The sequence below is a fragment of the Perna viridis genome, chromosome 6, assembly GCF_037379345.1.
Source record: "Perna viridis isolate PV_CMFRI_1.1 ecotype Kerala chromosome 6, ASM3737934v1, whole genome shotgun sequence".
NCBI classification, from domain to species: domain Eukaryota; kingdom Metazoa; phylum Mollusca; class Bivalvia; order Mytilida; family Mytilidae; genus Perna; species Perna viridis.
This window is the reverse complement of record NC_142450.1, coordinates 3189573-3216544: the sequence shown is the minus strand read 5'-3', so window position 1 is coordinate 3216544 and position 26972 is coordinate 3189573. Positions and strand designations below refer to the sequence as shown.

Here is a 26972-nt window from a genome sequence, read left to right as displayed (position 1 = left end):
TATCACCTTTTGTGAAAATTTAAAGATTTGGGGTTTTGACATGTGATCAAGGAAAAAAAGAAGACATGTCAGAAATAAAATTTTAAAAATAGATAAATTTTTCAGAAAACGATTACTTTTAAAGGCTATCTCTTTATTGATATTGTTAAAAAACAAGTAGTGATTGATTTTTCTTATGTGAAAAGTCAGAAAAAGTTCTTTGCAAATATTTAAGGCATTCAAGTAAGGTAGAATATTGTCACTTTTTTGCTCACATAACTTGGTTAAGCTATGGTCTCACTAACCACTTCTAACGTTTCCATTACTTTACATGTTAAAAAAGTAATTTTCAGTCTCACTGTGAATTCCCAGGACAAATGACATCTTAAAGTTGCATACCGTTGTGGAGCTTGGAAAATAAGGCTTCCAAAATCATTATGCTAAAGGTACGATGATTGTAGAAATTCTTCACAAAATTTACTTGAATAAATAATACTGAAAATCCACATTTTTACCTGTTCTGCTAACTGACAGCATGGAGGCAAATTACTCACACATGTAAACAATATTCATACACTTTTGTAGTTAATTACATATATGATTTTAAAGTACACATTCTCAGCTTTATTTTGACTACTTTTAATCATAATACACACAAATAATGCACTTACAATGCATATGTCTAGGTTCAGTGTGTTTTTGGTACTACCAAGGGGGGTGGCCATTTGACCCGGAAGTGGTTAGTGAGACCTATATTTAAAACTCAAATATTTAAAAAAGTGCTTGTCATATTTCTCTGAAACTTTGTTAATTCATTCACTATGTGTATAGGAAGGTACTAGCATACTTATTTATTTTTTCTAAGACAAAAAATGACTTTTTAGGTTACAGACCACCAATACAACCAATGAGCATTTGGAACGTACACAAAAATAGTCCTAGACCTATGCAGAAATTGCATGTATCCCCTGTTCCTCATAGTGCTGTGAAAAAAGTTCTCATTTTACTTCAAAAATTTAAACATTTTCTTAAAGTAAAGACATTTTTGTACATTTTATAGGTGCATTTTGCTTCTTGTGATGTGAAGTCTAATCTCCATAATGATTTCTAAATATACCCCTATCTTGTGAAAACACTGGGATTTCCCATGCTATTTATAGACCATTTACTTCCGGTGACCAGTACTGCACTGCAAGTCAGCTAACCCAACATGCCATTCTGAGGATTGTGAGCTGACATATGTAGAATCATGCTGATATATAGTCCTCTGCAGGTTAAAGTTAAGGTAAAGTCCAGAGAAGCCATTGAATACTGTGAAATTAGCATAGAAGCCTATGGAAAGTGGAATTAGTGCCTATATGCAAAAAACTACTGTATGACCCCTATGTTCAATTTTTAGTAAAGGCAGCAATGTTTTTTAACCAATCAAAAATCCAAGTCATTTGGTTAAGGATACCCTAAAAAACAAAAATACCATTTTCACTGAATTCTGTACAGTAGTTTCTGAGAAGATTTTTGAAAGTAATAAGATCAAAAACAGCACAAAACGTAGAAAAAGGGCAATAACTCCAACATGGGTCAATAGATTTTCATCAAAATTTGACCACAGATAGATCTCATCGTGCTAAATACTTTTTATCCTTGTCAAAATTTAGCTAAACCTAACCATTTTGGAGATATACATGCAAACAAAAATCTGCCCTTTGTTCTATTTTTAGAAATGGCGGCCATGTTTTTTAACCGATCAAAAATCCAAAGTGTCATATTCTTAAAGATACCCTGTAAAACAAAAATACCAACTTTCATTGAATTCTGTATAGTAGTTTCTGAGAAGACTTTTGAAAGTAACAAAATCAAAAACAGCAAAAATGCCCCAAATCTTAGGCCAGCAACTCCAACATGGGTCAACAGATTTTCACTGAAATTTGACCACAGATAGATCTTATCATACTAAATACTTTTTTTTCATGTCAGAACTTAGCTAAACCTAACGGTTTTGGAGAAATATGCAAAAATCTGCTGTCTGACCCCTTTGTTCTATTTTTTAGTAACAGCGGCCATGTTTCTTAACTGATCAAAAATCCAAACATTCATTTTGTGCAGGACAGTCTAAGGAACAGTCACTGTAAGTTTCATGCAAATCTATTCAGTAGTTTCAGAGGAGAAGATGTTTGAAGAAACTGTTAACGATGACAACGGATGCTAAGTGATGGCAATAGCTCACATGGCCTATGGCCAGGGAGCTAATAATATGGTCTAAGTAAACAGCTTGTATTTCCTAATTTAAAGTCCTGCCTCTTCATAAATGAGTTCCCATAACTGTAAATCAAAAATATATTCAAAATTTTAAAGATCAAAATGAATCTAAGGAATATTCATGCAAAGTTTTGTTACATTCTATTCAGCAGTTTCACAGGACAAGATGTTTGAAAAAGTTAACAGACAAGGACGATGGACGGACACAGTGATTGTAATACATGGCTCACAAAAATCAGTTTCAGGGGCCATACATCTCACGACAAGCCATTTGAAAATTTCAGCGTAGTTCTGTCTTCTCATGGTAAAAAGTTTTCCAGTTATAATAAATTACAAAAACCTGTATTTTGACCCCTATATTCTATTTTCAGTAACAACGGCCAATTAAGTTTTTTCACTGATGAAAAATCCAAACATATCTTGCGCAAGATACCATAGACACAATCTAACTTTCAAGGAATTCTGTACAGTAATTCCTGAAAAGAAGATTTATGAAAGTAATTAAACATCAAAAAGACTGTCAGCAAAAATCATCCAAAAAGGGCAATAAGTCCATTCTGGGTCAACAGATTTTCACAAAATTTGACCATAGATACATTTGTAGATCTCTTCATGCTGAACACCCCCCCTTTTGGGTTAAACCTAAGAATTTGGAGATATATGCCAAAATACTGCCATACAATCAATTTTTATTTTTATTTGAATTTTAATATACATATACATGCCTATGTACACTAACATTTTTTTTTACCTTTTATGGCCCCTTTTTCTAAAGCAGTTGGGCCACAAACACCAAATGAAAAAGAAACCATCCATTAAAGGCTAATAAATTCATATGAACACTTAAAACAATTACATGTAATTGTTTAACCACAACTTACATTACCACAGGTACAAATCCAAATGTCATCAGACGATGACAACAATAGCGTCATATTTCAATATATATGACTGTCATATAAAAAGGGGTTCGTTGGTTCAAACATAGAAAGGAGTTGCACGCAAATTTTCGATAATCAACATCACTGTAACATGCTAAAGGATGACCCATCCCCCAAAATCATCCTGACGTCCATGTACATATCATTGTTACACATATTGTACAAAAGGTACCAAAATGTCTTCACTAGGGCTGATTTGTTTTGGGTACCACCCCCAAAATGCCTTGCTACAAAAACATCTTTTCACACAGGTGCCAATTTGTCTTGGTGACGAAATGTGAAATTTCTTAACATACCCTTTAGGATTTGGTGCAGGAGAGAATTATTTGTTTTGTTTAACCAACAACATTGTTGATTAATATTGAATGATTCAGTTTTTTTTACAAAGTTAAATTAAAAATTCCATTCATGTATATTGAAAAGCATGTCCAGAGGTTGGCAACCCTCCTTCTTCATGTGTAAAATTTACAAAAAATTGTAAATGATGTCTCAGTAACCCCCTTTTTAATGAGGAACCAGGCCCAAAATGACTGAAACAACTGTTGTCCCACTCTTATATGGCAACCATACTGCAATCCAAAACTGGCCACATAACAGAGCTGGCCACATTTGAGAGGTTAGGCCAATTTCTGCATTTCATTGTATATGTGTCTCTGCTTCTAATACATGTACAATGTTCATTGTTATATACTAGTACACAAATTATATACAATTTTTATTTCATATTTGTTGTGTTATGTGAAGAATTTTTTTTAAAGCAAAGTGGCAATGAATTACTGAGTAAATTTTTTTTTATTTACTATATTTTACGGACTAAAAATAGATTTTTTCAGCAAGTCATCACTGGAACAGGGTTATGTTGCTACTGAAGTTCTATGGTCGTCATCATAAACTCGTGGATCGTTATGGTGTATCCATCTGCACCATGAAAACTGATTTATTCAACAGCTCATGGTTTTCCTTTCCTCGTTTGTCTACCTGGACTTGACTTTTAATGAGCAACTCGGCGGGTGTTTCTGGAAAAGCAGAGGTCACCTACCCTACCCGTGTACCTGTCCATGCTCCCAGTTTTTAGTGGAATCCGAGTTGTTTTTGTTACTTTCAATTTGTACAATTTGAGTTACTTTATGTTCTTTGTTGTGTATGTCTGTTTTCCATGTCTGGTCTTTGTCCCTGGATTACATTCTCCATCTACTCTCTATTACATTTCAAAATGTCAACAAAACAGGGTCTCTCATGGAAAATTATCGAAACTTCAATAATAAATGTAATTTTTGTAGCAAATTTGGTATCAGCATACAGGAAAATTATTCCAAATCGAACTATACTCGGCGTCACATAAATAAGATACTGTTAAAATTTGAATAAAAATATTTTCTAGGACTGTATTGACACCTACCATCGTTTAAATTGTCTTAAATGACTTGCTCATTCGTTTAGCCAAATGGCTTCTCCCTAAACATTGAATCATTAAATTCTGGTCAGATTTTAATTCTCGGTGCCAATATTTACATTATAAAAAGTCGGCCATGTTTACAGTGATCGGGTTGCTAGATGTTTACGTTTAAATGGTCTGTCCAAAAACCGAAGAACCCAGAATGCATTTCAGCGTTATTTCGGATATGTCGGATTTATTTTACGCGAACAACGTACAATACCGAGAAGTTGATCAAGCAGATGATTGTCACCGGAGTTCGACAGGAACTTACGAACTTCGTTTGTAAACAAACTGTCCCGTAGAAACATACATGGCGGATATTAGTATGGGATTTTCCCATAAGGATTTGTTACACATGATTTAAGCTAATAAGCGACTTGTTGGTACTAACACGTCATGCATATATGCAAACTATCTTCATATTAAATAAAAGAGAGACAACTCTAGCGGTAAGTCCCGACGGTTTAAAAAGTAGAGCTTCAATTCGAAAATGTGTTGTATGTGTCATCAAGTATAGGTAGGTGTGACATGCACAATTTCAACTTGAAAGTCGTTACAAGCGGTTGAAGGGCGATAGTCCGCGGTACCACTTAATCTCCAACTTTTTGTATGGCACATCGTTCTGACCCCAACCCGACATATCAATATCCAAATAAAAAAGAGGAGGGTTACAGGGTCAGAGGAAATTCCGACTAATTCTTTTTGTCGTTTTGATTACAGCTAATGCCAGTAATGGCGCTATAACCTTGATTACTCTTTGAAAGGTTTCACCTTCAGCAAATAGTTACAGTTTACAGAGTATTTGATTAAAAATTGCTGTAACTGTATTAGAGACTGTGGTCTTATTTCATTCTCGTAATGAGAAAAAATTGTACTTTCGTTTTAACACAACTTACTGCAGTCTGCAGACTACAGTACAGTACAGTAGCTTCGAATTCGGGCGTGTCCTAGTTCCAACACTTAGCCATTACCGATTTCTATATAGCGTTTAGTTAATTAGCTAAAGATATCATAGGTCAGCCGAATTCTAATCAAATTCGTGTTATTTCCTGGTCCTCGTCGAATTTCTGGAGACAGTACGTCAGTGGCGCTGATTCATGACTTTTCCCTGAAGGTGGCGCTTCTGCACTCGTGGTTACGGATAAACAATGGCAGCGTACATGAAGTATGAACTAAAATGTGTAAGCCGTACTCGTACCCGTACCCGTAGCAACATTTCCCCGTTCCCAAATACTATTTTGGCACTTTCTTCATTTTTAATTGTTATTTCCAGCTGAAAGTTGGTACACATTGCTAATGACAATGGTAAGGCTAGAAATAATGATGTGTAAAATGTTTGTCGAAAAAAAAATGATTTTATTCGATTTTCTGTATTCAAAAGGTCTAAAATGTGTAACCTGAAATTCCCAGACAGAATAGTTAACCTTAAGTTAAATTTTCAGTAAAATCTATGATATTTTGCTGGTTTTCTGTAGTGCAGCCATGTAAAACAAACCTACAAAATTTACTCAAATTTGTCAACTTATAAAAGATCGAAAGTGACAAGGTTTGTCAGTTACCTGCCCAAGGTCGGCCGATCTCTCTGGAAACCTTGGCTTCCTCCGTCACTAAAACTGACGGCCAAGATAGCTGAAATATTGCTGAAAGTGGCATTGAGCCCCATTAAATCAACCAATCAGTCAACTTATTCCCTTCAAGCCTTGCACAATCTGCATTATTTTTTTTTGATTTATTTTTTAAATGTATAAATTTCTCAATTGTATGCAAGTAATCTTTACATGTATTATGCACATTTTACATTTCAGAGAGGAATACTTGAACCCATCTACACCCAATCTAACAGAAGCAGCCAGGTACCAGACAATACATACTGCTGTCCTTCATAGTGACTATTTCTCCCCAATAGTTGTTAACGATCATTCTCCAGGTGAACCCAAAAGGCGTCTTGACTACTTTTAAGGTCTTGTTGTTCCAGTAAAATGTACTAAATTTTCATATGCAGGGTCAAAAGAAGTGTTTATTTGGAAAGTGCCTAATAACATGTCAGAGAGTGAAATTCTGTCTAACAATATGACAGTTGCGTGTGACCACAGGCTTACATATGCTTCAGTACAAATGTCATAATTGTGTTTGTGTTTATTTCTTTACTCATTTAACTAAGATGGCCGACAGCCAAGGGCCATGAGCAGTTCTCTTCAAATTTTTCATTTATAAATAAATTGATTAAGCTGTTGGTCAATGTTCCATTCTTTTATGTGTCACAGATCTTGTCCGTCACTGTGAAACCACTTTCAAATGAATTAAGCCTTTCCCATGTTAAATACTTCCCTGGAACTCAAGTGTGGCCGTGAATTTAGTACTTTTGAAAAAAAAACAAACAAAAAAACAACGGAATAAATTTTTTAAAAAATGGCTATACAATGCAGAGTGAAAATGAATGTGTGAAAAATCAACAATATTTAATACTAAATCCTTTTAATACTCAAAATAATAAGTTTGTAATCCTGATCGTCATCTTGAAAGTCACTTAAGGTCTTCAAACAATGTATGCAAATATCCGATCAAAAATAGAAAATGAAATCCTCCCACGCGCCCTATAACCTTTTACTAACACAATAAATAAAGCTGAAACTATCATGTTTTAAACTAACATATACATGTATATTGTATAAAGAGTAATCAAGGGAACCAAGGTTATAGCGGTAATCAACAGAATGTAATCCAGGGACAAAGACCAGACATGAAAAACAGACATACACAACAAAGAACATAGAGTAACTTAAATCATACATACAAAGTAACAAAAGCAAATGAGCAACTCGGACTCCACTAAAAACTGGGAGCATGGACAAGGTGCACCGGTAGGATAAGCGTCCTCTGCTTTTCTAGAAACACCCGGCGCCGAGTTACTCATAAAAAAGTCAAGTCCGGGGTAGACAAACGAGGAAAGGAAAACTGTGACCCGTTGAATAAATAAGTTTTCATGGTGCAGATGGATACACCATAACGATCCACGAGTTCATGATGACGACCATAAAACTTCTGTAGTGATTACTTCAATCTTGTAGCAACATAACCCTGTTCCAGAAGTTGTTAGAGTTCTAGCGCGATACAAAAAGTCTGCGTAGTTTCGGCAAGCTCTGGCATAACGTATGAGTTGTGATATGAACACTCCATACGGAGGTGCTGAAGGGATGTTGCCACAGATGAAAGGAAAGTTGACAATTCTGAATGAAAAGTCATCACGTTTGTTGTAAAGTTTGGTCAATAGCTTTCCTTTACAATCGATTTCTAGGTGTAGGTCAAGATATGAGGCTGACTTCACAGTGTCTTTAGTATTCTTTATCTCAAGTTCTTTTGGGTAGATGCGATGGATCAAATCCCCGAAATTAGGATTGTTTAAAGATAATACGTCATCTATATAGCGGATACTGAGATTGAAGGATCTAGCCAAACGATATTCGTTCTTTCTGATCAGTTCAGCTATAAAGTCAGCCTCATAAGAGTGAAGAAATAGGTCAGCAAGTAAAGGAGCACAATTTGTTCCCATTGGAATATCGACCGTTTGTTGAAAAACACGTCCACCACACTGGACAAATATGTTGTCGATTAAAAGTTCCAGCATTTTGTAAACATCCTCCTCTGTAATATTTGGAAGATGATTTAGAATTATTTCTTACAAAGTATGATGAATCTCTAAAAAGAACTATATATTTGTATCTAGGTGTATCATCTTTTTTGGAAAAACAACGATGTATAATGTTTTTAAGTCGGGATTTTAACTGAGTATGGGGAATACAGTGTTTAAAAATCATAGATTTTAATGCTATTATATTCAGATAATAGTCTTGAACTGATTGTCTCCAAAAGATATTGATTTGTTGTGACATGCATCATTAATTTGATCCTCTATCCTACATAATAACACCTAGATGAACGTACTACCATACATCGTGTACTAAATTACAGCCCTAGATAAATCCTACGAGTGGTCTAGGGCGCTGGACTTTGTGCAGGCGGTGTTACCATAGAGGAGGGAACGACCAAAAAATTTGCATCGCAAATTTGACAGTACTAACATCGGATGAAATTGATACAGGGAAGATATATAAACGTACAGAAGGTCTGAAAAATTCCCAACGATGTTAGAACTGTCAAATTCGCGAAGCAAATTTTTGGTCGTTCCCTACGCGGGACTCGAACTCGTACCGCTGTGACATCTATGGCAATACCGCCTGCACATATTCTAGCGCCCTAGACCACTCGGCCAGCTAGGCTATATAAAATATAGCTTTCGCTGGCCGGGTCATTCTAGGGCGCTGGACTATATGCAGGCGGTGTTGCCGAGGTCGGCATAAATGTTCTAATAGTTCAAAGTTTTTGAAAGAAGTATGCAAAATATCAACAAAACGAAACAAATGAAAAATAAGAAAAAATAAGGAAAAAACTGAGGTATAAATGATTCGTGGTTGGAAAACCAACACATGTTTTTATGTTTTGATTTAAATTTTATAGTTAAATTAAGTACATGTAAGTTGTGTCTTTTATATAACCGTTGTTCTTAGGAGATGTAAATTATATAAAATGAAATGTATTGAAGAATTCAAAATTTTAATTGAGGTACCTATATGAATTAAACTGAAATATAATAGAAACTATTGAATTTTGGACGTGAATTGTTGTGAAGTAATTCAATTAAAATTAATATAATACAACCAAGGTGGTTTTTGAAAAATAGGTTGTAGCGAACATATATTAATCCGAAGCGGTCAGTATATTACAGGCGTTGACATACATTTGCATTCGAGTGCACCTTAGATGTTCTGTAACTACTAAACAATTTATCTCTTGTATTTTTGCTAAGTTCACCGTATTTCGTATACGTGATGGACTCAATGTTCTTTGCTATTTCAGTTTTGTCGCAATTATTAATGATATTTCTTCAAATTCCTTGATATATAAATTTTATCGTTTGATAACTCGAATAACAAAAGTCAATTACGATGAAAAATGGAATATTTTCCGGAATTCATAAATTACATTTTTTGGCAATTATTTTTCTAAGAGTATTCAAGGGAACATATATTCTAGCGGAAATAGAAACAAATAATCCAGGGACAACGATCAGACATGAAGAATACACCCAAAAAGAACATAGCATAACCAAATTTATACATATACAAAGTAACAAAAGTAAAGGATCAAGTGGGACTCCAATAAAAACTGAATGGACCATCTGCACTGGAAAGGTAAGTGTCCTCTGCTCTGTCAAAAAAAGGATTTATTGTGTTCATTGCCGTAAATATCTGTTTCAACACCATTTAAAGGTATATGATTTTAAAATGTTCTCGTAAATTCTGTCCGTCATTGTGACAATTGGTAATAGAGAGTAATCATAAATGCACTTGATTATTTTTCTGTTGGCGAAAGGTAACAGTATAATGGAACTTTCACAAAAACACCTTTTTAGTTAAAATATCAAATTGTAGTTTCTTTGACAAAAGAGAAAAAAATTCCAATAACTAACTCAGTTTACTTACTACCTAAGTGATTATTCCGATTCCCTGCTTATACGTAGATAGAACTGAATAGTTTTCGAGTACCGTTGTTGAGTATGACTTCTAACGTAGTCATACTTTATTTTTTTTTCAATTAAAAAGGATATGTTCATATTAAATAAAGTATTTATTCGCTGAGAATATGCAACATGCAAATTCAGTTTCTTTATTCCTAGATGACATCTAGTCATTCTAGATTTAGATATTATGATTACTTTGTACATAATGAAGACAAAACGGGCGGAATTTTTTCGTACAAAATGAGGGTGACTTAATTTGACTTAACTTCATAAAAACCCTCCCCTATTTATGATGTAACAAGTTTATAAATAATTAAGACACTAATATTACAGTATAATAATAAAGATATATTAGAGACAGACAAATTAATAGTAATGAGAAAATATGTTGCACGATTTTAAAATGATATCATTTGATTACATATAACACAATGAACTCAGACAAAAACAGATTTTCATTTTTGGGGTGGTGACCTTTGAACCCGAAAAATGAAAAACTACACCATATGCCAATTTGACGACTACCAAACTTACCTTAAAACAGAGCTTTTCATGAATCAATTGATGTTTGGTATAACAATATGTTATTTGTTTTTTTTTAAACAAGGCCTTGCATGTTAACTGGGGCATAGTGTAATACAGATTGACAGACAATCCAAAATAGTGTAACAACATAAGGTGTTTTGATACAGTAATCCTTCGTCTAGCAATTATTTACTATACTTTTTTTGTAAAGATAAACACATTTTTGCAATAACATGTTTTGCCTGCTGTATGGCTAATGCTAAATAAACAGAAAAAAATGTAATCATTTTGTCCACTATTACGTCGTCTGTTGTGCTTTCAGCATCGATACTTGGTTAGAAATAAAGGATTTCTCGGTAATGTCAATGTTGGACATTAATGCGTTTTTGTTATTGCATTGTTGTGTTACTGTGTATTTTAATACTTTTGTATTCGGGGCCTTTAAGAGCTTTCCTTAGGGTATGTTTATATTTTTTTAAGACGCTTTGATGATCTCTGTATGGATTTACTACTTTACAGCGATAGGGGTTATGGTGCATTTGTTGCGTCTCGTCCCATCCCTAAATATATTTGCCTTTTTAAATAGTTGATAGGTCAAATTTTGTTGACATGCACTATGGAAAAAAGCGGGAAAATTTTCCCGCACTTTTCCTTATATAAGCAGTCAAAATATATCTACTCACAGATGCTTCAGGATGAATTAAATTTGCTTAATCTTAACAAGTTGTGTACATGAAGTAGTACAAGTTTCTTTCAATCAAAGTGTTAGTAAAGAACTTGTTTATTTTTTTCCGATACACAGAAAACTTTGCTGCGATATGCTATCCATTCATACTTTGTTTTTCATATAACATACACAAATGCAGACCCGAAACAACTCAATAACAAAAGTTAAACATGTATGTTTTCCATGTCTGGTCTTTGTCCCTGGATTACACTCTTTTGATTACCGCTATAACCTTGGTTTCCTTGTTTACTCTTTCAATACATGTTAGATGGATACTATTTATAAAACATTAATGTCCCTTTTTAAGTACTTCAAAATTAAAGGGGGTTCGACTAAATTTGAAATCAACTACAGTTCTCATACTCCAAAAATTATGATCGTTTTAACATTCAAATATAATAAATGTCACGTTTCCATGTTCATTATGTTAAAGGAAAAATTAAGTGGTTGTTAAACTGAAAATCAGGGGATTGGTTTACAGACTGTGAGTATGCATGATTCGTTCTTTGCTTGCCATTTGATTTTCATCATTTATTATAATATTTTGTTATTTTCGTTAGGAACGTTGACTGAAATTGTTTTAACAGTCTTAAAATATAATCGTACTATCTATGTATTCCATTATGAATTATTAAGTTCTTATATATATTTGTCGGTTGTGTTTTGTTAGCCCATCCACCCTCTGAATCAGTATGATTCTAAAACCATACATAGAATAATTCACCGATTATCTAAATATTTTACATAAAGTCGAATTGATGTATCTTTAAAATTAGCACTCTTACCAAGAATCACGCAAAATGTGATTCATCGGTGAAATGCCCACATACTTTTATTTTGATATTTTGTTTGAATTGTCATAGTAAACAGAAATTAACATTCGGTTTTTCATATAACTTTTGTTAGAAGATAAAAACCGTGTAGAATGCACTGTAAAATTAATGGAGATAGTCTATAAATGACACTCAAATACAATAAAATCTATTGAATTTTTAATATGTATCATGTCCTAAGAGCAGACAGGTTGGAATGAATAAAAACACGTTTCATAAATGCAGACCCAAAACAACTTAATAACAAAAAATAAATTAATTTTTCGGGGTGTATCACATTTTCCGATTTTGCATGATTCTTACAAAGACAGCTAATTGATATATACCTTGAACTATCAGTACAATGTTTGTTTACCTGAAAATGCTGTTTATGTTTATATAACTTTTTATTGGTTATAGTATGCCATGGCGAGAAATTTTTCTTTCCTTTTTCTTCATTCTTACTTCACTGTACATTGCACAATCTAAAGCTTATCCATTGAATACATTTGTTTTTTCGCTAGCACTTTCAGTGTGTAAAATGTTATCTTTCAGACTTTCTGGAGGGTTTCCACCCAAAATATTTTTATGTGAGGGATATAATTGAATCACTCACTCTTAACTTCTGCAATTTCTTAATATCATTTGGAGTTTTGACGATCTTGCTACTTTCACTCTAATTTTTTTAGGCTATTACTTAAACTACTCCGAATGCCTGTTCATAGAATGAGAGAAATCATATTTTTTATCCTGATCAAGATTATTGTAGCCGATGATGTTAAATCAATATTTGATATGACTGTCGTTGGTGTAGGATACAATATTTTGAATGGGAACCCGGATGGCGTCAACCCTAAATCTGGGGGGCGTGATCCAGGTATTTTACATCAAAGAAGACTTGTTAAGAGATACGACGACGTATTACCAGATCAAAACATCACATGCGATCACATGGGAACTGATGGTCATCAGTTTGAGTTTACAAATTGGTTTCATGATCAGGGTTCATACACCAAGAGATTCAATTGGCACATAAGCAGCTCAGGTTTGTCTCGACTATTCTTCACCGTGAAATTCTTCCGTAAATCATATTTCTACTTATTATCGCTGTAAACAAAAAAAATACCGGTTATTAATATTTTTAAATTTTCCTCGAAGAACACGGTATTACGATTCAGGGAATGATCGCAAATTGAAAACTGCGTTTAAAAAGTAGGTCACTAAGACAGCACAAAAATGTTGCAGTTAAAAGTAGTTTACAGGACGGAAATCAAAGAAATGTAATCCAGGGACAGCGACAAGAAATGGAAATAGACATACACAATAAATAACATAAAATGACTAAAATGATTCATACAAAGTCACAAAAGTAAATAAACAACCCGGACTCCAATAAAAAAAATATGTAAGCTTGACCCAGGTGTACAAGTAGAGTGAGCATCCTCAGCTTTTCTAGAAACAACCGCCGAGTTGTTCAAAAAGTCAAGTCCAGGGTATCCGAAAGAGGAAAGGAAAACTATAAAATGTTGAACAAATCAGTTTTCAAGGTGCAGGGAGATACTTCAACCTTGTACCAACATTACCCTGTTCCAGAAGCCCAGTTGTAAGAAGTCTAGCGCAGATACAGCAAGCTCTGTCATTGTATGAGTTGTGGTATGTAAACTCTATACGCAGGTGCTGAAGGAATGTTGCCACGAATGAAAGGGAAGTTAACAATTCGGAATGAAAAGTCATCGCGTTTGTTGTATAGGTTGGTCTATAGTTTTTCTTTACTATCGATCTCTAAGTGAAGACATGAGGTCAATATATAAAGTATCCTTTATTTCAAGTTCGTTGGGTAGAAAATATGTATAAATTCTCCGAAAACTGGTTTGTTTAACGATAATACTTCATCTATATAGCGGAAACAGAGATTAGAGGATCTTAATCCTTGAATGTATAGGAGATTTTTGTGAATTTTTATTGTCTGCAACTTGATATCATTTCCGTCAAAATGGACATGTATGCGCGGTGTTTTTCCGTGACTTGTATAGTTAAGTATTTTGTATGTGTAAATGATACTTACTGAATAATTTTGCAGATAATGCAGCAAAACATATTCCACATAAAAAAATTCAACTTTTATAATATTTAGCCAATAATAGTTTTTATCTGTAATATAGTAAGAGGGTTATGAAAATAATAATTTTTCAAAATCAATTTTGAAGGCGTTGGTGATTTAAGATTAAGACCCTACAGATTTTCAATGAGTTCAGGTTTGTATTTACTGATTGTTTTCTATAGGGTATGTAAGTCTCGTCATATGACTCCGTGGTTACACGAGAGTGAGTTCGAAGCTACCATTCAAATTCATGGAGATCTGTCATTTAAAGAGCGTAGAGTTAATTATTAAAATCAAAACATTGTTTTGTATGACAATACCGTTAACTAATGACACGTATATATTTCTACATGATAAAAGAGTTTAGAAATAAAATGAAATAGAAAATTTTATATTGTATTACAGCATTCGGAGGTACCGGAAGTACACTATAAAATGCAGATCGGTCTTTGGATTTCAAAACCCTCTACATCGAAAATTCCAGTAAAATTTTTTTACTAGACTTAAGTACCCTATTAGTAACTTTTTTTAATACCAATAATTTTAAGAATTATTTTCGATATGAAAAATACTTCAATCTATAAAACTAATACAGTATACATATTACAACACACCAGCAGTTTCAAATCTAGACAATAATTATTACAGCGAGTTTAACAAGGAGGATTTTTTTAGATATATATCGCTCCAAAACATTTTTTAAATGATAAAGTATAATGAGGAAGGCACCAAGGTTATGGGACATAACTCTTACAAATTATTGGTTTTTGAAAACCTCTTGTAAGCATATAAGTAACAGAGATTTATTCCTACCTGTTTGACATATTTTGATCAAACAAAATACGAGACGAAAACATCATTGATTTAAAGAGTTATGCCACTTAGCTTAAAACCAGTGAGTCGGTTACATAAAAACAACATAAAAAATGAAATATGATGTTTAAGTAAGTAAGATATTGTAACATGTAAAATTGGTCAATGTATTTTGAGTGCCCAAAGAGAACGTCTGTAGTTTACGTGTAAATAGTGATATTACCATTGATTGTTTGAAGGTATAAGTAACATATACTTGTGCAAATTGCATATATATAATTTTATTAAGTTGTTGAGGACATTTTCCTCTCATACATAGTAGTATTTCTCCAGGCGTCGGTTTCACAAAAAGTCGTAAGTGTGAAATTGATCGTAAATCATGACGTCACAATGCTATTTTAGTTTATGACGTCATTATTTATGATCAACTTAACACTTACGACTTTTTGTGAAATGATATTACCATTGATATGTTTAAGGTGGAAGGTATAAGCAACATATACTTGTACAAATTGCATATATATAATTTTATTAAGTTGTTGAGGACATAGTACTATTTCTCCAGTATGTCATTATCATTTGCTTTTTCAGCTTACAAATACCATACTCATATGACATTTAAACACCATACCGTCATGCAAGAATTTGTTGAATTTTGTCAAATTGCGACTGACAGCATGCCTCGTGCTTTTGATGAAGTAGATGATAATTTTGCAACTGATGTTTGCGCGCTCAGCCTGGTCAAGGAAAATAAAGCAGAGCTGTATCTTGACTTTTTAAATAAATGGGGCACTGTAAGTATAAACCGTATGATTAAATAAGAATTTAGAGCAAACACGTTGTTAAAGTAAGTTTCAATTGTGTAGCTCAGAGTAAATGTATATGCAACAAAAAATAATGCACGTAGAAAGGCATCAGTTGCCGAAAAAAAGAAATACAATATTTGCGACACATTTTTAAAAATTGAAATATACTTCAGTTGGTGTAGCAGTTTTTTTCCGAAGGTGCAAACAATAAGGTGAAAACACCTATGCATGTTTTCTCTTTTGTAATGCATTCTATGACCCGTTTTTTATCACACAGTAACTTTTATGCATTTGACAATTTATCAAATTTGTAATGGTTTGAATAATTCGTGACTCTACTCTTGTCTTATTTTATAATAATATGTCATTCTACTACAATAGTCATATTTAGCAGTTTAAAAATCTCTAGAGCAATTAAGCCAAAATTCATGGTTACATTACCGTTTGTACAATTTTACCATATTATCGACAATTACAGCGTAATTTACATTAAATTATAGCATGACATTTACAAACTAAATCGACTAATTTAAAAATGAACATTAGCTAATTTGGAAGTATTACAAGATGAGTCAATGGTCACATTTAACACGACTTTTGCTAAATAAATAAGTTGAATTTTGGAATCACCAGTAGGTCAATAAGTAATAATGAAACATATAAAGTCCATGAGCTGCTGAAAAAGAGAAACTAGATAAAAACTTGAACTTATAGTCAATAAAAGAACATCAAAATAATTGGACCTTATGTGTTCATTTAAATCATGCCATACTAATCATTATTACAACAATGCTTTACTTATAAATATACTTGTTAAAAGTTTAATGAATTTATTCTTTCTGAATAGGTGAAAATGTGATCTCTCCAATTACTCTTCCAACCTCAACAATTTCCAGATTGGCATTGTGTTCGCTAACACATATTTTCCGTCAAAGTTATGCTTTTATTTGAGAGAGTCTTTTTTTTCATACATTCTCAATATTCTCAGGTTCCATCGGATAGAATCGATGGTTTGTCTTGTACATCGGAACCTGTCGGGACAGAAACCTAAGTAATTAGAACACCTGTCTACACCAGCCATTTTTTAAAGTTATCTTTTTATTGATTAAACATGTTTACACATTGGTAAAGTAATCACCAGTCTAAATCGAACCGATTTTTAAGTTAGAATGTGGTTCGATTTAAGCAGGTTTCACTGACAACATTTTTTCGTCTTCCCAGTTCAAAGTCAACGTATTTGTTACACCAGAGTGAATATTGTTTTGATAACACTGGTTCGTAATATTTGTTCATAGTTTGCATTCTTTTATACGGTACGATTGGTTTGTTTAGTTGACACTGCTATTCAATTATATTTAGCATATAATAGTACAAGCGATGTATGGCATGAAGACCACGACTCGTCACCAGATTAACGACATTAATTTTCTCCAGTATCTACAACGCAATGTAAGTAAAATGTGATTTTTTAAAATTCAAAGACGTTAATGATTATTTTTCTCTGATGATCAACACTATGCAAAATTAAAGGTCTCATAAATATAAAGTAGGCATCGACTTTCCAGGAACCACCTGCGAGCATTATCATAGTTGAATATTCAGTTTTATAAATATCAGCACCAACAGCAATACAATTTTTAGAATTAAAAGTTTTACATCTTCATTTGTATATATTCTGGAAATAAAATAATCCTACAAAGACGGTTGGAACACATACAATCAAAGCTATATTTTTCCTAAACGGGTTGAGTGCGTATTTTTCCCGACGTTTTAAACATATCATATTCATTCCGTTTCATTACAAACTTATTTTTACTGAAACAAAAAACTGTTTTGTTACAAGAAATTTGCATTTTCTCCAATTTATTTTAAACTCCGGAAATGACTCTTTAGCTAGTAACTTTTAGAAAAAAAATAAGTCATATGTAATGCTTAAGAGCATACATGGTTTCACTGTGCTCCATTTGTAGCCAATACAATTTTACATTAACAGAGATTATATGTAAGTTATAATCAACAGAATGCATCGGTTGACTTTAATATAACCCAGTCTATATACCTTTCTTTAAAAGGAATTGTGTACAATTTTAAGGTAAGAGTAGTAGTGCTTTTTAAAAAGAAATACAACGTATTGCATTTCTGTAGATTCAACACCGATTTTAAATAAGAAACTTGGATATTTTCATTCACAATTCGTGAATTCCCCTTTGGAACTAATAGACTGATCCGATCAGTCATATGACTTGGTAATATAAATATCGTTGACCTTTGTAATGATTTCACAAAGGACGCCCCTTTTGGAGAGAAAACATGTTATGAAGAGGAGAAAAGTGATTGAATATTTTTCCAATCGAATATAATTTGAAATATATTTCATTTTGGCACTTCCGAATATATGCCAGTTCTTAATTGTGCTGTTCAGATTCTTTTCAAAGCACTTCAAATAGTGGTGAGGGCTAGGGTCAAAATTTTTCATATTGTATGTAAACAAGCCAAAAAATGCTGCATTGACCCTATGTCTTGAAAGTTGCTAAAGATAACTTGCTTATGAACCTTAGAGTGAGACATTAAACTGTATGATTTGCTAAGGTTTAATAAATAAGGGGCATCACTTAAAATATGGGTTTGCATTGGAAACAATGAGAGTTTTCTTTTGTCTTGCAATCGCCATTGTTTAATTTGCATGCTCTCAGTTTTTAGTACTCGTATACTTTGTTGCGTAGCATTTTGTTATTTTATGTTCATTGTTGTGTGTGTCTGTTTTCCTTGTCTGGTCTCTGTCATTCTTTTGATTTCCGTTGTATTCTTGGTTCCTTGAGTATTCTTGCAATATTTACATTGTTGTGCTTTTTTAAGTTGAAACTTCTAAAGGCTTTTCAATACAATGTATTTTGTTATTTTTAGACGAAGTCTCGCCGTTTTAAATCGTCTCAAGCCCATTTTGTTAATTCTATAAAAAATACGTAAAAGGAGAGAAAGTATAATGCTTTGTTCATATTTTTTCATGAAATATTATATTACGTGACTGAATGTGTTTTCTAGGTGAGAAGGTAATATTTAGATCATAGACTAAACATATTCAGTTGATTTGTTTAATTAAAGGAGAAAGTTCGTTAAATATTTTTATGTAAACAAATTACCAATATTCTTATTTAGTGAATACATTCATCATGGCATATTTTATCATTTGAGAAATTACAAAGTTGTTTCGTTGGTGTTGGCATAGTTTTCTGGATATAAATATGTCATCAACAAAAAAAAACAAGTAATTATAAACAAAAACAAAAACTATAGACAAAACTACAATAACAGCAATGAATTTAACAATTGTCAGCATTTTTTTTTATTAAATGACGTCATTGCAAAGAATTAAACACGTTCTTTCTCCTAATATTCATACATTTTACTTTTTTTTAACAATTTTATTCTAACAAATCTGATTTATTTTGGCTATTTACACAGCTTAAGTCCCACTACATCTTTATTTTGACTACCGAAAATATAGACAGTTGTGTTTTACATGAAAAATTATCTTTTGTTCTGACACTCGTTGGGGAGTGATGGGTGGTTTGCTAGGAGTCTGCGTTGTGCGTCTTCGTGTAGTGACATGCCTACTTGTGGACTGATCAAGGGTCGACGCACCAGGCGCACACTTTTTGCTATCTGACAAAATGGTTGAAACGGAAGAGAATCACTGCAGCGTGACCGTTAGCGCCACCTTGGTTAATAAACGTGATATTCCGTTCTTCAGTACCTGTATCCACCCGGGTTACTTGTTGGTGTGGCACACTACTGAAAAATCGACTCAACATGCCAAACTAGTATAATGCATGCATGGTCTATTTGATTGATAGCATATTCTCGTCTAAAAATATTGGCATGAAAATACCGAAACACCAAAGTTACAAACGTCAAAATCAAACAATGTGGTTTAAACATGAACACTGGGCACAAAGACGTTTTACAATGGAGGGAACCGAATAAAAAAGATGACACAAGAAAAGAAAAGGAAAACAAGATTAAGTATATTCCAAATGATTTTAAACTAGTGTCAATCAGCATCTATTGCTATTATGGAGGAAATTACAAACATACAACCATTAAGTAAGAGAAAAGAATGTAAAGCTATGATACAACCCACCAAATATCAATGGTTACCACACCACTCAATGAATGAGAGACTAAAACAACTATCCTCAGGCAGACTTAAAAGATTCAGCTTCACTCTAGAAACAAGAGCATTGCAAAGAAACCACCAAGAACATCTACTTAAGCATGTCAAACCTATGGATTTTAAAATGAATGACAATCTATGTGCAGGAAAGGAGGACAATGTAACCATTCAGACAACAGTTCCTTTACTCAGTGCCAAAGATGAACAATGAAACATCTTTAGAAAGACCACAACAATGAGCATGCTGGCAGAAGAGTATCCATCAGAATTGTGAGCTAGAAATTACACAGACGGTTCAGCCACAAATTTGACAACAAAAGGAGGGGCCGGTATCTACATAGAATACCCAAATGGAGAACAACAGTCAATGGCAATACCATTAGGACTACATTGCCCCCACTACAAGGCCAAAGAAGAAGCATTTATCCATGCGTCAAATTACATCAAGGAAAATATTCAAGTAGTATTCCTAACAGATACCCTCTCCGTAATACCAACACTGACCGACAACAAACTACTACAACTTGAAAGAGCTATTTATTCCATCAAGAGCCTTAAAACTGCCATACAGTGGATACTTCCACATTGTGGAATCATCGGAAATGAAAAAGCAGATAAACTGTATAGCTAGCAACAACAACAACAACAGCAAGATGAAAATCCTGTCTGCTACACAGAAATGAAGACCATTATCAAGTCTTTGCACGATACCTCTCAGAAGCAAGATAGCAACCATCAACTAAAAAGATCTTAGCAAACTACAGTCTTCAGGCTCAGGACAGGACACAACACACTCGACCTACATCTGAGTTTTGAAGGTCATACCGTCACCTATGTGTCCCTGTGGAAAAGCAGAGCAGAATACGTAACACGTTCTGCAGACTTGCAAGTTACACCTGGCACAGAGAGAGGAGATATGGAATAAATCAACCCCCATTAAACGTATGGACCTGTGGAAGACCTACAGAAGACAGCCAGATTTGTTGAGGAGACTGGCATTCAAGTGTAATGGCGAACGACCGCTAACATACCGAAGAAACAATTCATCAATACTTTCATTTACTACCGAAAAGATGCTCTTTGGGTTCTCCTTATTGGTTGTAATGGTTTTCTCTGTTCAGAAAAATGACTCTTGTTTTGTACATTGAGCAAGTGATTAAAAAATATCATTTGTAATGTTGCTACGGCCAGACAGCAATATGTCATTAAGTACACAGAATGAACTATTGCGTGAGCGATTTTGATGGCAGTGATCGTGTTACTTAAAAGCACGTCCTTATAATAATACTGTTTGTTATACAGATTGTAAGGCTGTCTACGGAGTAGCACCACAATTATGAACACGTTTTGGAAAACAGAACTTTTACTCAAAATGCATCATTTTGAATTCATACAATTGAAAAAACAACAAACAAACCAAAGCTACTAATTTGATACAAGTGTAATGATCTTTTCTTTCCTTCTTTCAGTGTAATACTTGCTTTATCGAGTCATGTTGTTATAGCCTATATTATGTATTACTCTGTAACTATCACGGAATTTAACCCATAGCTTAGGACAATGTTTCTATTTTCGAATTTAAGGACATCAGTTGTGAATTCATTTGTGTTAAAAGATTTTTTTATAACGCAATCACAATGCTGTTCAGGACCCTGACGAAAATTGTCCAATTACTGTGAACGTATATATTTTCACAGTTGATAATTTTTGCTCATTCTGTCAAGAAAGCATATTCGCAGGTGGCATTTAAAAAAATGATTAGCGTTATATAGTGATAAAAATCATTTTCGCGTGTTCTATTTTTCGCGCTTGTCTGTCCACCGCTAACATACCGAAAATTAGTACGTTTACAGTATTCGACAATTCTGCGGGATAAAAAAACAAAATTTACTACCATAGCATATTATTTTTTGCAGAACATGCCATGGATAACATTGATCAATGACTACAATCATTACATACAAGATATGTTGAATGCATATACATTTTCCGTAAACCCAAATTAAACTATTATTCCATAGCTATCTCAACTTTACAGACCATTCTATGACACCCTTGAAACCATGATGAATTGTTGTCCGTGTTGATATGCCAGTTGTACACTTTTTGTCTTTAATTAACAGGTTGGAGAATCCATTACTGCGTCTGACGATGGTTCATCTTTAATAGTTGATTTCGATGTTTTTAAATCTAACTCCAAGTCAAAGACTAGTCTGGGACAACAGACGTCTTTCTTGACAGTTGGATCCCTTGATAAACCCGAGCCAATCTATCTAGGATTAATGAGTATAGATACCATATTTCAAAAGAAGTTCTGGGGTCGTTTGGATAATCTTAAGAAAACTTACATGTGCAGTGAAAGTGTAAAGCTTGATGACATTTTGGCAATGCGGCCTGCTATTCTTCATGCTATTGATGAATTAATTAAACTGACAATGGTTCCTATTTCAGGTATGCACTTTTTAGTCATTGTAAAAGTTCCATTCTTTATATTCTACAGATACACTAGTTACAATCGGGTAGCCGTATCGAAATGTGTCAACAATACATTTATTGCAGGCCCCACAATTTTACACCCATTTTACACAAGTAAAACTGATATGTAGGACTTCAGAAGATCTCTGGTTTTCACAGGTTATCGGTTTTCCAGGTTCCAATTTAGATATGGTTCACTGTGATGTAAATATTAATAAAAAATGATGCTTGTAGAATTAAATATATCCAGTAATCCTTTTAAAATGATGAAAAAGATAAGTTTATAAAAATAGTACTACTGCTTTATTTAATATCAGATGTAACATGTTTTCTGATTGATTGATTCGTTATTACATTAACCAAATTTTGTTGTATGACTATGACGACATCAACTTTTGTTGCTGATATACTCGTTAAATTTTGATACTTAAATTAAATCATACGGAATGACATATATTTCAGTCTATTTGAAATAACCTTAATGTCCGTGGTGCACACTTGAAAATAGTCTGTTACGTAGGTTATTTTGTATGCACCATGTGATAGAGATTATTTCTTGAATTAAGCGGGTGAACTATTTTCTTATTCATGAATCATTTTTTTTATAAATTTTTGTTCCGTTTATCAGATGTTTTCATTAATGTCTTACCGTCTTACATTTTTTCTCTTTATGTTCAATACTTTAGATGTTTTCATTAATGTCTTACATTTTTTCTCTTTATGTTCAATACTTCTAAATGTGAGTTTACATTTATCCATTCTTTTGTTCATATTTTGAGCCTTGTATTTATTCTTATGCTTTTATAATGATATTTTTTAGCGATTTCTAAAAATAATCACTTGATGTATTTTTCCTTAGGTGAACTCGAAATACCACTAAAATGGCCCAAAGGAAGTTTCGCTATGTTAGAAGCTAATACCGGAAAAGACACTTGTCCTCTCGGAATGACTCGTACAGGATACGTCCAATGGAAAACGCAAAGTGACAAATTAGGTTTTTCGTACCACAATCACATTTCTAAATGTTAGTTTTAATCGTTTTATTTTGCAAAAACAAAAAAACACTTACTTTGATGCTTTATTTTAATCATCCGTTTATAATAATAGGTGAACGATTTAACTTATTTCAGAATGATAGAACCTAGAACGGTTGTAGGTACAAATGTACAAGCTGGATAAATTCGGAAATTCTAAAATGACATAATAGTGTACAACAAAACCACAGAACTTAAAATCACCCAGACAACCCAGCTGTACGAACTATAAAACGGTGAAAGACAGGTGTTCCAGAATATTGTTCCTTCTTCTTTCAGGGAACCCACCATGCCAGTCGTAAAATTAAAGTCAAGATTTTCTCCCAAACTAGATTTAAAGAATAATATCGATGTTATATGATCATAAAGAGGCGCAAAAATGTAGGAATTTATATTGCACTTGTTTCTACACTTAAAGTTTTTTATCATAACTTTTTATTTTAAAAGATTAAGATTACTTTAACATGCAGAAACAAATAATAATTTCAGTCATAAAATTAATCCAGAGATATATCAGACAATTATTTATATTTCTAGACACCACTTCGTCGAGATTTAAGTTAAACTTCTGTGGTAAGAGTTCTATGCCATCGAGATATGAGCTAGATTGGCCAGTTGGCAGTTACTGCATTTATAAATATGGCAAATGTCCTTCAGGTAAGTTTAAAAAAAAAACAGTACACATCTAGTAATGATACCTTACAATTTAATTAAGAACACATTTTGCTCTACGGAATGTCATGGTACTTAGATAAATTTATTGTTAAGGATTGAAGAATATTTCCTTGCAAAAGAATTTGCAATCTCCCAATTCTACTCTTTAAGAATGACGAAAGTAAGTCTTGTCCGACAACGATTTATTCATTAATCCCCTGGTTATAGATACAAACAATAATAAGTCCTAGGCCCAGTGAAAAAAGGGAAATTTTAGAAAAAAATCTAGAATGTATTAATTATCTATGCTTTTAGCGAATGCTTCCAGTTCCTGCAAACCTTTGATTATTTACATACAACAGGTTTGTTGAGATTTTGTTTGTGTCCTCTATTTGTGCAAGTACAGCTATGTACCATAAACGATCTGTTTAAATTCGCATCAAAATTAGCGATGACGATAGATGAAAAAAAACATTGTGTTGCATCTATCTTGTGAAAAATCGGAGAAGAATGTCTGAAGGGTTGTGTATGCCCCCATCATATGGGGATTCATTTTTTTTTCTATCTTGTTAGTACAATTACAGTTATTTTAGTTAATATAGATTCTGAAATTTACTTAAATGTACCGCTAATGGAGGATATTCTCCCCCAAATAAATACATATGAGTGCAACATGCAAATACGAACTACAGCCACTTGATATTTCCATAGTAGCAAGATTTGTAATAAGGCTCGATCGGTTGACTACCGTACATTTTTACAATAGTATTTAGCCTTGGGAGCGGGGTGTTTTTCGGACAGCCTTTCTCATAGTTTTCCCGTACTTTTTTTAAAATCATAAAGGATTTACGGAAGGAACAGTTCAGTGGAGAACAAGTGGTAGTTTCGTTGATACATACTTTCATCCAGATGGAACCTATGGCTTCAGTCGAACAACTGTAAAATTTTGCTGCAGGTATCTGACTTACAGTAGAAGTATGCAGTAAACTTTCCATTCTATGTTGTATTTTGAGAGAGTAATTTTAAAGAGTAATCAAGGGAACCAAGGTTATAGCGGTAATCAATAGAATGTAATCCAGGGACAAATACCAGGCTTAGCGTCCTCTGCTTTCCTAGAAACACCCGCTGAGATGCTAATAAAAAGTTGAGAATGATGAATGGAAATAGTGTATGAGGTGGGGATTTTAAATGGGAGTATGGGGAATAATGTTGTTTTTTTGAAGTATCAATTCTTTTTCAAATGTGATAAAAATAACAGTTTTAATCTTGAAGAATTTAAGAATATCACACTCATTTTGTTGATGTAATTATTTGATAAAGAAAATTGCAATAACGATACTTTTTTCAGAAAGGGGATGTTATCTATGGGGAATAGGAAACTTCTTGGTTTGTACCTTTGGTTGTTGTACTGTTTTACTCAAAGAAATTACAGATCCCTTTTCGTATTTTGAAAGTCATCAGTCTGTTATAAATATGTCAGAATGATATATTCAAATTATATACTAGAGTAACAAACGAACTCTATATAACCCCCTCCCCCCCCCCCCCAAAAAAAAATAGCATTTATAAAAAAAAAGAAAATTTAATAAGCAGCTCCGACTGAAAACTTCATACATTAACCAGGTGCATTAGTAATGTAAGAGTGCTATGCTTTTCTAGAAACACTCATAAGAAATCAAATCCGTGTTAGATGAAAGAGGAAGAAAATTATAACACGGTGAACAAATTGATCCATGAGTTGAATTTTAAGATGACGACCAATTTTCTTCTGTAGTGTTATTGTTAATATTGTAGCAACATAACCCTGTTCCAGAAGAACCGTCTTATATCAGATTTCTTGATTTTTTGTTTGTTTCATATTTGTGTTGTGATGGTCGGTTGCTTGTTTTCTTGTTACGTTCATAATGTTTCAAGGGATTTTGGGATTGTACGGAAGGTGTGTTTATTCCAAACAATTTTGAAAGTCCATTTATATCTTTAGTTTAAGCATCAGTGAACCAACCAACTATTTAAACCATACCATTTTTAAAGATTAAAATGGACTTGGTATAGAGATCGTACACTATACATCGCAACATAAATTCCCAGTCTAATGGAAATGATTGACATCATGATTCAGTCCTGATACATTTAATAACCTTTACATTTTATCTTGCTTTTGTTTGTTCTGAAATAGTTCCAAGATGTACCATTAACAAACAATGTTATTTTAGGAATGACGGGAATATCACCAAGGAAATATATCTCCCAAAAGAAAAACCGTTTTTCCTTCTCCGATCACGTGATTCGTCTGGTTGTCAAAAGGTTGCTGGAATGATGTCACATGAAGAGTCCATCACATGGTACTCGGAATCCAGTTATGTGACTGATAATCATCCGCTCGTTGATAATAAGTCGCCAAATCTCATTTTTTATTTCTGTTACTATTATTAATGCTGATAAACGTACAGAATAAAATTATCACTCGTTTTCTTACTTTGAGCGTGGAGATCATGAGTTCCTAAATAAACAAAACAAAAACAAAACAAAACATAAAAACGACAAAAAGGTAAACAAAACAAAAGAAAATAACAAACTGACAATTACAAAATAAAACCACAAATTCGAACAAATCCAATCGTAATGTTATTAAAAATGTACAGGCTTACAACAAAAAAAC

General features: G+C 33.2%; 2 protein-coding genes across 7 annotated transcripts in view; one reads left to right on the top strand and one right to left on the bottom strand.

Annotated features, from left to right (window-relative positions):
- The window catches only part of LOC148613232 (uncharacterized), a 28346-nt gene extending 22601 nt beyond the window's left edge, over positions 1 to 5745 (bottom strand). For 3 of the 5 annotated variants that reach the window (XM_088586456.1, XM_088586460.1, XM_088586461.1), the window contains exon 1: positions 5511 to 5745. The gene's annotated coding sequence lies outside the window, so the exon portion shown is untranslated. Of the gene's footprint in view, positions 1 to 4575; positions 4920 to 5510 lie in introns of those variants that run through there. The other 2 variants (XM_088586458.1, XM_088586459.1) reach the window with 2 other exon arrangements.
- LOC148613231 (uncharacterized) lies at positions 4924 to 26781 on the top strand. 2 transcript variants are annotated; one of them, XM_088586467.1, is made up of 10 exons: positions 4924 to 5063; positions 12946 to 13301; positions 14464 to 14511; positions 15762 to 15964; positions 17336 to 17425; positions 22274 to 22601; positions 23485 to 23649; positions 24197 to 24316; positions 25157 to 25268; positions 26527 to 26781. In XM_088586467.1, the coding sequence occupies exons 2-10, from the start codon at positions 12968 to 12970 to the stop codon at positions 26744 to 26746; spliced, it is 1620 nt and encodes a 539-aa protein (XP_088442593.1). In that variant the 5' UTR covers positions 4924 to 5063; positions 12946 to 12967; the 3' UTR covers positions 26747 to 26781. The 2 variants fall into 2 exon arrangements, with proteins under 2 accessions (XP_088442593.1, XP_088442592.1); XM_088586466.1 differs by lacking the exon at positions 4924 to 5063 and adding an exon at positions 11777 to 11928.
- The last annotated feature ends 191 nt before the right edge of the window (positions 26782 to 26972 follow it).

Excerpts from the sequence above, each read along its gene's own strand:
- LOC148613231 (XM_088586467.1), top strand. The coding sequence starts at position 12,968 with ATGCCTGTTCATAGAATGAGAGAAATCATATTTTTTATCCTGATCAAG. Across the intron at positions 15,965-17,335 it reads TTTTAAATAAATGGGGCACT|CATATAATAGTACAAGCGAT; the intron begins GTAAGTATAAAC and ends AATTATATTTAG. Across the intron at positions 25,269-26,526 it reads ACTGTAAAATTTTGCTGCAG|GAATGACGGGAATATCACCA; the intron begins GTATCTGACTTA and ends ATGTTATTTTAG.